Source organism: Vipera berus (genome assembly GCF_964194415.1).
Source record: "Vipera berus genome assembly, chromosome: 1".
Taxonomy (NCBI): domain Eukaryota; kingdom Metazoa; phylum Chordata; class Lepidosauria; order Squamata; family Viperidae; genus Vipera; species Vipera berus.
In genome coordinates this window covers 105714916-105729017 of record NC_138202.1, presented here as the reverse complement: position 1 = coordinate 105729017, position 14102 = coordinate 105714916, and the positions used below count along the sequence as shown (strand labels likewise).

The 14102-nt window shown below is 35.0% G+C and overlaps 1 protein-coding gene across 1 annotated transcript in view; it reads right to left on the bottom strand.

Moving 5' to 3' along the window:
* The window catches only part of PTPRJ (protein tyrosine phosphatase receptor type J), a 108700-nt gene that overhangs the window by 12056 nt on the left and 82542 nt on the right, over window positions 1–14102 (bottom strand). The window contains exons 7-17 of the mRNA XM_081312538.1: window positions 12436–12696; window positions 10571–10831; window positions 8644–8901; window positions 6863–7129; window positions 6036–6167; window positions 4324–4522; window positions 4064–4182; window positions 3026–3113; window positions 2459–2497; window positions 1422–1509; window positions 1060–1150 (exon numbers count right to left, since the gene is read on the bottom strand). Of these exons, the coding sequence (XP_081168664.1) occupies window positions 1060–1150; window positions 1422–1509; window positions 2459–2497; window positions 3026–3113; window positions 4064–4182; window positions 4324–4522; window positions 6036–6167; window positions 6863–7129; window positions 8644–8901; window positions 10571–10831; window positions 12436–12696 (1803 nt within the window). The remainder of the gene's footprint in view (window positions 1–1059; window positions 1151–1421; window positions 1510–2458; window positions 2498–3025; window positions 3114–4063; window positions 4183–4323; window positions 4523–6035; window positions 6168–6862; window positions 7130–8643; window positions 8902–10570; window positions 10832–12435; window positions 12697–14102) is intronic.

Here is a 14102-nt window from a genome sequence, read left to right as displayed (position 1 = left end):
TCTTTTTAAATGTAATTTAGGCAAATTCATTAAATAAATAAAATGCATTTATTGTCAAACGTTATATGCAAAGTGAAAAAAATATATGAAGTGGGGCTACAAGCAAGTTTAATTATGTAAGGTCATTGGTGCTGTCTGAGCTGGGTGGTTTTCTTGCAGATGTTTCATTGCCAATCTATGTAACATCATCAGTAAAATTTAATTATTTAAGCCAAGTATTAAAACTTAGGGAATAAATAATAAAGTGCTAATAAATAAGCACTTCAAACAAATTAATTATGTTTCAAACAATCATATCCCATTAATTTCATTAAAGAAAGGAGCTAAAGAAACTTTCAAATGCAATTTTCAAATGTAATTTTCAAAATGTTTTGTTAGGAGACAATGGTCAATGTTATAGCTTTTTATCTGGTACACATAAGAATTTGATTAAGCTCAGTAGAGAAGCATGATTACAGCTTCTGAGCACTAAACATCTATTTTCTACTTCTACTTGGTTACATATGGTTCATTACTACCTTTAGCTCCTATTTGATGACGGTCCATGCAACAATGGAGGTGGAAAATAAAAGATGATGATGACGACCTCTCTTCACACAGAATGGCACATCATTAGACTAAACACAGAGCATAGTAACTTGGCATACTTTAGGAAAAAAAGTTACTTAAATCCTTTTGCAATCAAGAGGACTGAAAGAAATTACAATTCTACAAATTAGGCTTCTAATGCCAACCTGTACTATATTTAGGATTGCTTTAGAGATCTTCTTCCAGGTGTCCCAACGTGACATGAAGAAGAAAGAGTAACCCTACTGGTTAACTCTGGTCCCTCCATATTTCTTAAATGAAACGTGACAGTCCAGTTCCACCACCCATATCAAATATTGCATCAAGGGCCAAGGAAAATATGGAGAATTTAAAATCAAAATCAAAGTTGCAAAAAACGTATCAGGAACTGCTTTGGCCCAAATGGAAGTTCTGATCACATTTTATAAAGTTACAGCTAAAATATTTTCAGTAATAGTAAGAGTAAATAAAGAAATAGAATGGGGAACTTACAAGGCAGAACATTGTTGTATCTATTTTTTCCTTTATTTTCTGACAATTCAGCAGCAAATTTAGGCTGATTAGCACCAACTGGCCTGAGATCCTACAACAGAGAAAGATAGAATGTATTACTTTTCTTCTCAAAATACAGAAACAGTTTTTGCATATTTAGCATTGTTGTACTTTAGTAACAGTGGATGCGGGAAAAGTAATTATTATTTCTGCTTGTTAGTTTGTTTTCACAATTGAGTTTTGGCTCTTTACTGAAATGCACTCAGTATTACTTTTGCAAATGGCAAGAATTCACTTAATGGAAGTGACCATATACACATGGAAAATATTCCTGTATGAATAAGAATTGTTAAAAAGCATACCTCATACTCTTCAGCAAACCCACAGTTTGAGTCAGCTTTCTGTTTCTTAAAATAAGATTCGTAATTTTCAACTTTAAGTAACTTTGATCTGCAAAAGATAAAAATAGCAGTGACTGTTTAGTATACAGTTTTGTTCAAACCACAAAAAAGTACCAAGTCACTTTGGGACTTAACCCCTTAATTATGCAAAAATGTCAACATAAGAGCCAAGTGTCCATTGAGAAATGCTGAAGCATATCAAGGTATAAATGAGAGTCAATAGGCAATTTAGCAATTCCAAAAAGCAAAAGCAAAGTGAAACAAAGAAACATTTGAAAAGTGAAGCGTTTAACATGTAAAGTAAAACAAAAAAAATCACACGCACACACACACACATATATATGAAATTAAGCAGAAATCAGAACATATAAGTATTTGGGTAGAAAGGTAGAAACAATAATTTATTCAGGATGAAAATATTTACTTACTTTTTAGGTCTGGAAAGGAAAAAGAAAAAGGAAACTATAATTAGTTTATTTATTGAGCAAAACAATTTTTATATATAGTATTTTGGATTCAGCAAAGATTGTAATGAATTCCCTAAAATAAATCACTATTGTGTTATGAATGGTTCTAGTTAAATTTTGAGAGCAATGCATTGGTTTAAAAATTTACCTTATCCAAGTTTATGCTATGTTAATGCTATTTCCAATTATTTGTTCCTTTTTTCCTTCTTCTTATATACGTTACTTCCTTTGAAACAACTTTAACGTTGTTATTATTGGGATGAAACTAGACATGATACCATTTGCAGAATGAACGGTTCCCTTAAAAATTAAATGTTTATTAAAATTCTAATGACCTTAATTTTTTGTAAAGCTTTAGAAAAGTTATGGAATTTATTTATTTATTTATGTAAATGTTTTGATGGTTGCCCAAATCCAGTGGATTCTTTATGTATCACCCTCTCCCACCCATTTTCAAAGCAACATCAGAAAAAAAGTTCAAACAGATTTTTGCATAATAGGCAAAGGGGAAAAAAAAAGCATTCAACTCACTCAATTTGAGCAAATGGCACTTCGTTATTTCTACCTTTCCTATAAAAGGGGAGATTTGAAAACAAGTTAATTGGGAGTTTTTATTCTTTAACATTTACATCAAACTAGTTACGTAGCTTTTCATCTAGTTAATGCACTTACATTACACCATAAATTATGCTTTTTGTAGGCAACAAATGTGTTTTCAGAAATTAGTAAAGGATGTTATATTCAATTTTGTGTGACAAGACAGTTCTGAGTAGCCAGCAATCCTGCCTAATTATTCCAGAATACAAGCTTATCAGCAAGAAAAACATCTGTGTAGCATCAGATATAAAGCAAGAACAAATAAAAAACATGCTGTCCATATTTTGAATTACAACTCCCATAATCCATTAATAGCTATGCTTGACTGGATCTTTTGGCTGAAGATTTCTAGAGGAAAGCACACAAACTGTGATCTAGCCGGGAATGCTGGAAACTCCAGGCTTAATCCATTCAGAGAATCTTCATGGACTCTACAGTAGAGGTGCCTGTGATTTATCATGGAACTCAAAATTCAGCCGCATTACGAAGTTGTTTTTATACCTTTTCTTTTTCCAGAAGACAAATCCCACAACTGCAACAATAACTAACAGAACCAGAATGCTTCCAACAACACCTCCTGTAATGACAGCTTGAAAGAGGGGAAAAAAATAATAATATAGTCTTAGTATGAACTTTTATGCTCCCTTACACCCATCTAATGCTTCTAATCTCCCCCTTTTTACTCTCTTCCTCTCTCTCTTTTGTATCTTCTAGTTTATTATCATTCTAGTTTTTCATCATTTTGTTTTCTGAACAGGCGGCAGCCCACTAGTGGGCTGCGGCCTTGGGATTGGGGACCCGTCTTAGAAAACAGCTCCAAATGTAAGGATAAGAGTGTTTATTTGTTTGACCATTAAAATTATATTATGCTTATGCTTCAGTAATTGCAGGATGTCTTCCTTTATTGTTAGGTTTGAATTAAGCAATGGCTATGATGTGGCCTTCTAAAGGTTAGAGCCAGGCTTTAAATAAATGCTTCTTTCTCCAAAAGTTTGCTTGTACATTGAAATCTTCAACAAAAAACCTTTCCCAGGATGTCCTTGATATCTGAAATACAATGGATGGTTTTTCAGAGATAGCTACGCCAAAGGTGTATTGCTATTCCCAGGATGACCTACATCAGGGGTCCCCAATGTCCGGGCTGCGGACCAGCACTGGTTCATGGTATGCCAGAAAGTGGATCACACAAACGGGTGAAGCCACATATACACACACACACACACACACACACACACACACACACACAGGATGCAGGCAGGGCATGAAACCACGCCCCCTCCTGTCCACGGAAAAAACTCTCTCCACGGGATCAGTTCCTGGTGCCCAAAAGGTTGGGCTGCTGGCCTACGTGATGCTAAGACTTTATATTTTCCTAGCCTGTTATGCTACTTACTTTTATGTACACTACTTTTATGCTATTGTCTATTTATGAACATACAATTTTGATTTCTTCTTCAACTTTAATAAAGATTTTAATCAGAAGATTCAAAGAGTTGGGTCAGAGTAGAGCTGGGTTTGCAACAAAAATTTGATCAATACCTGGATTCTGGGGTAAGACAACAGACGGTGAAAGAGGTGAAAATGAGACATAACTCTTCTCTGTGTTGACAAAGGTCTCATTCAAAAATGCAATTTTAGTGAAAGCAGCAACACAAGCCCTAATCAAGGGTAAGGAAGAAAGAAAATAGTTATTAGGCTGAAATACAGTCAAGAGTTTTCAGAGTTATGTAGATTACTCATTCATCATGTTTTGTTTATATGCATTATAATGATACATTATGAAACATGAGAAAAATTACCTGTATGAACTAAGAGGATCTAATTTTCCATTAAAATAACCATATGTTGTAGATTCACTTCCTATTTCAACATCATAATCCTGATTTTTGGTTGAAGATAAACGCTTTTTTTCAGTTTTGATATATGCAACGTAAGTATTTGTTTCTTTATTCCTGAAATCATTATATGTGTACTTTAAAATCTCATCTGAGACTGTACCTAATTAGAAAAATAACACATTGTAAGGTAAGGTTAAATGATAAGCAGCACTTCAGCAGAATACTGTTATAACTTTTTTTAAAAAAATAAAAAAAATCAGTGAGATGAATTTTTAATATTTTCACTGCCTGGGAATCAGTATTTATCTCACTTCTATAGATGCAAGATTTTCTATTCCTGAAGAAAAGTTATAGTGCAAATTTCTAAAAACTGTTAACTTAATTCACTTTTGGAAATAGTTTATATATAGTTTTAAGAGTACATTAATATAATGGTGTTTTGTTAATTTGGTTTCTAGAATTTATTGGAAAAAAGGAAAAAAATAAATTAAATGATTCTGAAGTGGATTATATTGCCTTTTAATTTTCCAAGTTACCACTGGAATAGATGTAGCCTTTTTACTTCGTCTATTCTTTTTTTTTTTTAAAAAAAGGAATGTTCTATACTCATACTCTTTAACCAATTTGGTAAGTTGGTGAGGACAATACTACAAATTTTTGCAAGGGAGGACATTTCTAATAGTTTCTGCTTATTGTTTTGTAGTTCCTTAATTGTATGCTGAGCAATTGTTTAAGTACATGGCTGGTCTCCTCTCTGCCTTCAAAATGTCCTGCAATTTATAGAAATTATATAATTCCAACATGACTTAGAAAACTACTTTAGCATAGGTTTATTTTATGCATATCCTCACTCAAAACAAAGCTCTGCACAACACACAAATGCAAACTCAGGTTTGAGTGCTTTACAAACCAAAATGAAGAAACATTTCACTCTGTAACTACTGAAATTGAATAAATGGATTCATATGGAATTGTTCTGGAGATTTTATAGGAAAGGAGACAAAATAATTTCATAACAAACTACTGCCAACCCTCTTGGAATTAAAGGCGTTTCCTCACATTAAATGCCCACATTCACTAAATTAAGAATTAATGGTACACATGGCTGTATTTGTAGTGCATTTATCCTACCAAAATACAGATACAATACTCTGGGGACTGACAGGCCCACAGTCACCCAACTGGCTTTCATATCTACAGAAGGCCTACAACAACCAAGTCACCTGGTTTCTGTGCCAACCCCTTAACTATTATACCAAAATGGCTCTCAGCAATTATATAGAAGTTGTTTCTTTTTTCTTTTGCAATACTTTTCTGATTTCCCAATTTAACTCACAACTATAATTCCTAGTCTTCCATCAAATAAAGCCCAACCTGATTAGCTTTTCAAATCAGCCAAGAACATCTAAATATAATTTGCAGGCATGCAATAATAAGCAATGTAACTGCTATTCTCGTAACAGTTTTTAAGAACAAGCGGGGTGATTTTTGCATATGGCACATACTGGATCTATGTGCTGGTTTAGAATTTAGCTTTGACATACTTTTGCTTTTCTTTTTTCTTTAAATAAAAAAGCCCTCACACAGTATATACAGTAAATCTTCATGACGTAAAGACAAAGTATTTTTATATCAATGGGAAAAATACTTGTCCTAAGGAGGTCGTATTTTACCTTCTGATGTGGTAATAATTACTGCATATGCCTTTATAGGTCCATGACTTGAACTAAAACTGTTGAACTGAACATTTAAAGAGTTGTGGCTGGTTGCCTTGACAGTAGGGGACTTGGTCAAAGGTGGGGGATCTGTAAAAGAGAAAATAACTATGAATTTATCAGGATATGGAAGTAATAAGGGAAAAAAAATAAAACCACTGTGCCAAACTACCAATGCCCAGAGAGTCATTCACAAAGCAGCAGCCCTCAGCACATCATGTAAATTTTATGACCCCATGTTCCAATTACTACTATTACATTTGTGTTCGAAGCACCTATCAAGGCGCTTCCAGGTTGAAAGGAATAGCTGGTGACATCAACGTTGCCAAGGGGATGCCCAAGGGGGCTCCTTTCATGTCCCGTTACTTTCCCACCAGAGTGGTACCTATTTATCTACTTCTATTTGCATGCTGTCAAACTGCTAGGTAGGCAGACGTCGGTAAGGATGGGAGCTCATTTCGTATTGCCTAATTATATGCCATCAAGTTGATGTCAACACTTGATGGCCATACATATCACTTATTAATAAGAAAATGTCCCCCTCTGTATATCGAAAAAAAATGTATATACAATACATGAAAAGAAATGGAGGTACCATTTTTCTTCAGACAGATCTGCTCTAGTAATTTATTAAGAAATTTATAAAGAATTTGAGAGGTGCCAGCAAGAAAATGGAAACACTAACCAGAGGTTTTCATGTTTCTCATGTAAAAATACACACATCCAATAGATGGATCATCTTTATTCATTCAACAAGTACATACAAGCTTTAGTTATATGCTTACCAGTGATACTTGTGCGGCATTTTTTTTCCTGAGGAACACTCATTTTCTCACATGAAAGGGTGACAATTTCAATGGTATAAGTGGTAAAGTAAGATAGGTTTTCCACAATGGTTTGATTTTTTCCCCCCTCCAAAGTCGTGTTCCAATTATTGTTTAGGACCTTAATTCTGAAGCCTTTATAACCTCCTTTTGGGCTAGTCCAGCTTAGACTTAGTTCTGCCTTTTTTTCTACCGGATTGCAGTCCAATCTATCCACTGATGCTGGATCTACAATAAAAGAGAATGTCTATGGTCACATTTACTATTTAATAAGCAGACAAATCTGAATAAAAAGTGCAGTAGGATGGAGCAGAGAAAAACACAATGTCTTCCTTAGTTATCTATTTTTTAAAGAGTTTTCATCCTACGAATGCAAATGGGGTATTAAGAGAAAAACCACATCAACATAAACAGGAGTTATTATCGCACAAAGAGAAAAATCCTGAAGTAAAATAAATTTCATGTACTCAGTGAATGAATTTAGGCTATTCTTTAACAATTTCTGTGGAGTAAGCTCTCTTGGATCCACTGGCATTTATTTCTGAGGAGACCTGAATAGATTTCCATTACTAGCAACATTCTCATTGTCACAAATTTAAAAACATTTGAGGAAACATTCCCTATGACTTTGAAAAGATTCAGAATTACATTTATGCAGTATAAGGATTGATTCATTGAAAAAAACCAAGCTCCTATTTGCTATAATCTGTTTTTTAATCTTCTATTATCATCTCAACATCTTTAGACTTCTATTTGTCCTGAGTTTTTTTTATTTCAAGACAATCTTGGGTAGATATTGGCTGGTTTCACTCAACACATTTAATGAAGTTATAATCAGACATACAACATGGTCGGCTTTGTTAGTTTTATCATTGTTTAGATTTTGTTTTTGAAGTTTAGCATGGTATAGGACAGCAGACCATTTTTTGAGATATACTATAGATATCATCCCAGGAAAATAAAATTTAGTACTGTAACCATTTTGTTTGTTGTATCAGTATGCTACTTTAATGTATTAGCCAGCCAGTAATTGGAGCTAATAAGTGCCCCTTCATATATAATGGAAATGACAGCGACTCCTAATGGTACAAGAGCTGATAGAACATAATGTCTACTTTTGTATGCAACCCCCAGAAAAAGCTATTCTGCAAAGGGAACATCTAACAAAAGTGCATCTCTAGCGTAAATCTTTTTTGAGTAACCAAGGAATCATTTAACAGGAATCATGGGACTTGGTGGCACCCACCAATATCTCTTAAAATTATCTATCTTAATATTTAGTTGCTGTACTAGCCCAGATGGGGAAATAAAGAAATAATAGGGCTTAATTATTGCTAGATATAAGGTAACATCTAATTGAAAGATAACAGCATATCTGAATACTATTTTTGTTCACTCCAGTAAACCATTCTTTTCTTCTACTGCACCTGCCCTCAGAATACCATTCCCCCTGTTGGTCTTTCAAAAGGGATTGGGTGGTTAGGTGAGACTATGGGTTATTTTTAACCCTGTTGCCATCTTTTTTACCCTTTGTTGTGTATTGCTATTTTTTATTACTGTGCCAAGATTCTTAAACTCTTCCCCATCTAGAGTGGCTTTTGTTACACTGAATAAAATAAATAAAACCTTCAAACCAGTTTTCAGATGTACCCAGCACAAAGATTTCCCTTCATGTACAAAACGTTTATTCTGTGCTAAGAGCAATTTGCACATCTTTAGTATGTACATCTCTAGAGACTTACTTGTACAATGATCTATCTCCTTGGGTATTCCTTCAGTCTTGTTATCTGCTGCTATGGAATTTATGCTGAATTTATACATAGTACCAGGATTTAGCTCTGAAATTTCAGTGCTAGTAGTTGGGGATATTTTATCAGATTTTTCACCGAAGTGTATCCTATAAGAGTATGTAGAAGCAGCTGCATCAGGACTTTTCCATGATATGTTGACCACAGTTGTACTGACATCTTCAACTCTGATGTCGTCGACTGGACTAGGTTCTGTAAAGGAAAAAAAAGTATTTGAATACACACATACATATAAATACACCTTGGACAGTGACGTCATTGTTGTCGATATCATCATCTCATTTATTATTCATTAAACCATATACCTTAATCATAACCAATTCAATTTTTCATTCTGTACTTACAGCAAGTCCGCTTCATCTTCCAGGTAAAAGGAATGGATTATTAAAGTAGTAGTCTAGAACAGAATTCCCCAACCTTTCCATGTTGGCAGTCCGGGGGGAGGGGGGAAAGAGGGGATGGTTTTGTGGGAGGGGCAGATGCGTGCGTGCACAAGCACCCACTGCTTGCACCAGTGAAGCCGAGAGCACTTGTGATGCTCACGCAAGTAATGTGCCAAGCGCTCACACAAGCGAAGTGACGAGTGCCTATGCAAGTGAGGTATTGATTACTCGTGTGAGTGGGGCCCCAAATGCCTGGGACGCTTGCATGAGTGGGGCTCTGCCAGCCAGCTACTCACGTGGACCAGTTGCGAATAGGCCACAGACCAGTAATGGGCTGCGACCCACAGGTTGGGGATCCATGGTCTAGAACAGGGGTAGGCAACCTCGGCTCTTTTATGACTCATGGACTTCAACTCCCAGAATTCCTGAGGAATTCTGGGAGTTGAAGTCCATGAGTCATAAAAGAGCCGAGGTTGCCTACCCCTGGTCTAGAACACAAGGTGCTTAATTTATCCCCCCAGAAATGGTAATCAGACCCACTCTTAAATTAAATTTTGAAAAATAATTTAAAATGAAGATCAAGATTCTTTCAAAATGTCAGAATTCTCACATAATATCTCATGTAATAAGACTGAAATTAATGCCTGAAGGAAAAAAATATGAGGTTTTGGTATTCTGGAGGGAAAGTTACTGAAAAACCACAAAAGGTGGCAAGATGGGAGTGGGGATCCAAGTCATTCATTATGTGAGGAAACCTGAAAAACCTCTATATTATATTACAGAATGAAAACAAAAACTAAGATAACTTCCTTCCCAAATGCCCTGGAAACAACTCTTTTCTGAGTGCCTCAGAGATCTTTGTTAGGGAATAGCTGTATCCCCAGTTTTTCTTACGGGAGCGGGAGACAACTGCCACTAATCATGCACAAGATTTATTTTAGAAAGGATGGCTGAGACTCAGTTTTTCTGTTGGATATCCACCAGCATTAAGAAAGCAAAATTAAACTTCCAGCATTATTTGACACACATTTCTGAGACATGTATCAACACTTTTTTTCCTCTATCATTTTTTTTTCTTACAGCAGAAGGAATCAAGGGAACACTTCAAAAGGATAACCTCACTAAATTAGACAAGGTATTCTAGAATTCTGAGTAGAAAATTCCGAGCACTTCTGAGATTCATGGCTTCAAGAAATGGAAGTAGCTTATGACAAAATAAAATTGGGAGTTTGAGGTCAAAGGGTAGATTTGTACTTTCATTACATAAAAATACACTACACATGACGGTACATAAGAGAGAGAAAAATAAAATGATTTCCAATCCCAAATCCTAAATTATTATAACATGTCAAGTAGCATTGTTAGCCATATGTTAATATTGCACTAAAATATTAGTCTTTCATCATGTTAGACTTTATTTAACTCCAAACTGTGCATTTATAAAATAAACAAAAAAAATCATGATTTAATATACGTACTTGTATAAACTTTTGTTTCATTTGGGTCTCCTTCAGTTTTACTGCCACTAATTTGTGCAGATATTACAAACTTGTAAAATCTTCCAGGTTCCAAGTTAGGAATTGACACATATGTAGTATTAGAAAGGATGCTACGAGGATGTCCATCAATACGTATTAGGTAAATATAATTTGATGCATTTGTATCATTATTTTTCCAACTTAAATCCAGGGATTTAGTATTGATATTTTCAGCTTTAATATCATAAACTGGACTGGGCTCTGTTTAAGAGAAAAAAGGCATTATCTTAGATACTAAAGTGAATAAAGATTTTGCTATTATAACGGACGGTGAATGCAGCTACTCAAACAGTACTGACATAGGTATAGATATAACTACGTGGGTTTTCAAACAACATATATAGGAATACACAGGAGAAAAATAAATATACAGGAAAAAGAGGCATGGAATTCTATGCACAATACACTCCGTTATCCCAGCCAATTATGCCTTGATTTATTTGCAATGAACAAAAAGATCAAAAAGGACATTTCTTTGGGACTATCAGAATATTTTTCCCTTATGTTCTAAGACAAATAATATACGAAGTATATGTATCTGTGTATGTGAACAAGGAGAATCACTTGTGAAAACAGTAATGAAACTAAAGATTCTCAGTCATAGTCGAATCTGTTAATAGAAGAAAAAAACATATAAATGGAAAAAATGTTTTAGTATATTCCTGATTTAAAACACAAGTGAAATTGCTAAACTTTTAGTATTAGTACTTTCTGTTGGCTGTCTTAAATAAAATTTAAGGATACATGTAGTAAAGTGTATTTTTTGCATCTGTTTGGGTGTTTTGTTTTTCTACAAATACATTACAGAGATGGGTCAAATAAGGTTTTGTGGGCAAAATGTTGGTATTTGAATAGAGCCTAAAATTAAAACCCTAGTTAGATATGGCTCAGAAGAATTTGAAACAGCCATAAGGCCTACCAAGAAATGAGGGAGAGAAAGTGATTGTAGCAGAAAAATTCTTACCAAACATAATTAATTTCTCTAAATAGAGCATATATCTGGAAAATACATGTATAAACCAAATACAGGTAGTCCTCGACTTACAACAGTTTATTTAGTGACCATTCAAAGATACAACAGCACTGAAAAACTGACTTATGACCATTTTTCAGTTACGACCTTTGCAGCATCCCCATGGTCATGTGATCAAAATTCAGATGCTTGGCAACTGGTTCATATTTATGGCCGTTGCTGTGTCCTAAGGTCATGTGATCCCCTTTTGTGACCTTCTGAGAAGCATAATCAATAGGGAAGCCAGATTCATTTAACAACTGGGTTATTATCAACTGCACTGATTCACTTAACAACTGTGGCAAGAAAGGTTGTTAAAATGGGACAAAACTCACTTTAAAAATATCTTGCTTAACAACAAAAATTTTGGGCTCCATTGTGGTCGTAAGTTGAGGACTACCTGTAGTAGTGCTTTTGAAAAATACAAATAGTCACATTTGTACAGTTTTCGAAATAAATGCTCTATTTTAGATGCATTATCTCTTATTCATTTATCTGTTTGGGCATTTGTGCTTCTTTAATTCCAATATCGAGGGCCAACTTTTTCCAATTTCAATAGATTTAGAAATATAATGTGACAATGTGATACACATTGTTTTGTACACTTTTAAAAACTGAGGATACCAGTGAAATCTGTGCATTAGTACACTATTGTTCTCTTGCACTAGGCTCCATAATGGCAGAATTTGCCACTTTAATTTCAAATAAATTACAAATCAAGTTCATACATTATTCTAGGACCAATCAGAAGTCAAGGTTTACCTGTACCATCACATCATTTTAATGCACTTACTTGTATAAACACTTGCATCTGTTGGCTCTCCTTTATTACCATCAATTTCTGCATATATTTTAAACTTGTATAATGTTCCTGGTTCCAAGCCATCAATTTTTACATATGGAATATTAGAAGTTGTATTGTTAGAATAACCAGTTCCACTGATATATATTTGATAAGTATAATTAGATGCTTTTGTATCATTATTTTTCCATTTTATATGCAGAGTTGTGGTGGTGACATTTTCAAATTCAATATCATACACTGGACTGGGTCCTGTTTAAGAGAAAAACGGCCTTTTCGTTATTCAGTATAAAGCATACTAGACAGACATGGGTTGAATGATATTCTTAGTGGTTTCAATAGATGCATAAAAGTTGAATAAATATCTGCAGGAATTTTACTCAATTAAATTTAAACTAGTTAAGAGTTTGGGTGAACTTAACCAGTGGCTGATAGGAAAGTGAGGGGGAAAGGATGAGGCTTGTACAGAGTAAATGTGGACATTCTATTTTCATCCAGCCTTCTCAGCAATACATTGACATCAAAATAAATCCATTATCATGCATTTTTTTCTCCAATTAGGTCTTCAGCAAAATGCAAACCACTTTATTTTTATATCTTAAAAAAAGTGTATTGCTGAAAGTTGAAAACAGAGGAAACTACATTTTTAGCTTACAGCCTTTTTTGATTATTTTACTCTGGAGTAACATTCAAGTATCAGGGAAACCCTGCATAAAAAATCACAAAACATTCAAAACACAATACAATTCACTTCCAGTCCATACAATCCTCATTTTACAAAATTCACAACAGCAAAGCAGCAGGCTGGCCACTGAATTGCAGTACATTAAATTTCCAGCGCTGTGAAGGGAGATATCGCAACACCAAGTCCTTAAAATCTTTTTAGCAGGTAGCTTGATTATGCCGTAAACTTCATCAATCAATACAAACCGATCAAATCTGAGAATGTTTTCCAAGAAAAAGGGTAGAATGCAAATAATGTCAAGTTGCTATTTTCTCTGCTATTGTAACGTGCAAATTGTATCACTTAGATCAGGGGTAGGCAACCTTGGCTCTTTTATGACTCGTGGACTTCAACTCTCAGAATTCCTGAGCCAGCTGGCTCAGGAATTTTGGGAGTTGAAGTCCACGAGTCATAAAAGAGCCAAGGTTGCCTACCCCTGACTTAGATGGAGCAAAGTTTACCCCAAAGCAGCGCACATGCAGCTAGATATGTTCAGACCTAATTGCACAAGTTTGGGGAGGCTGGGAGGTCTGACGCAGGCTAGATGCACGTTGGGGAAAACAGGGGAAGGCCTGGAAGCCCAGTGGAGGCCATATTTGAGTGAAAGAATACATACTGGAGCAATTTGCTGCCTTCCCTGCCAGCTTCCCCACTGACCTCGCTTGCACGAAGCCAGCAGGGAGGATTGCAAATGGCAGTCACATAACATGGCTTCCTGCAACATCATAATTGCTAATTGGCACACTGAGCACACAGACTGTGGTCATTTGACCATAAAGTGGTGCTGTGATGGCCAAAACCTTTGAGGACTAAATATGTGTTTATTTTTTCAGTACCATCCTAACTTTGACCCAACAATGCTTTTTCCAAAAGGTAACTGGACTTTTTAGGTTATTTTTTTTAAATAAATTCATTTCTCAGCCAAGAAACGTCT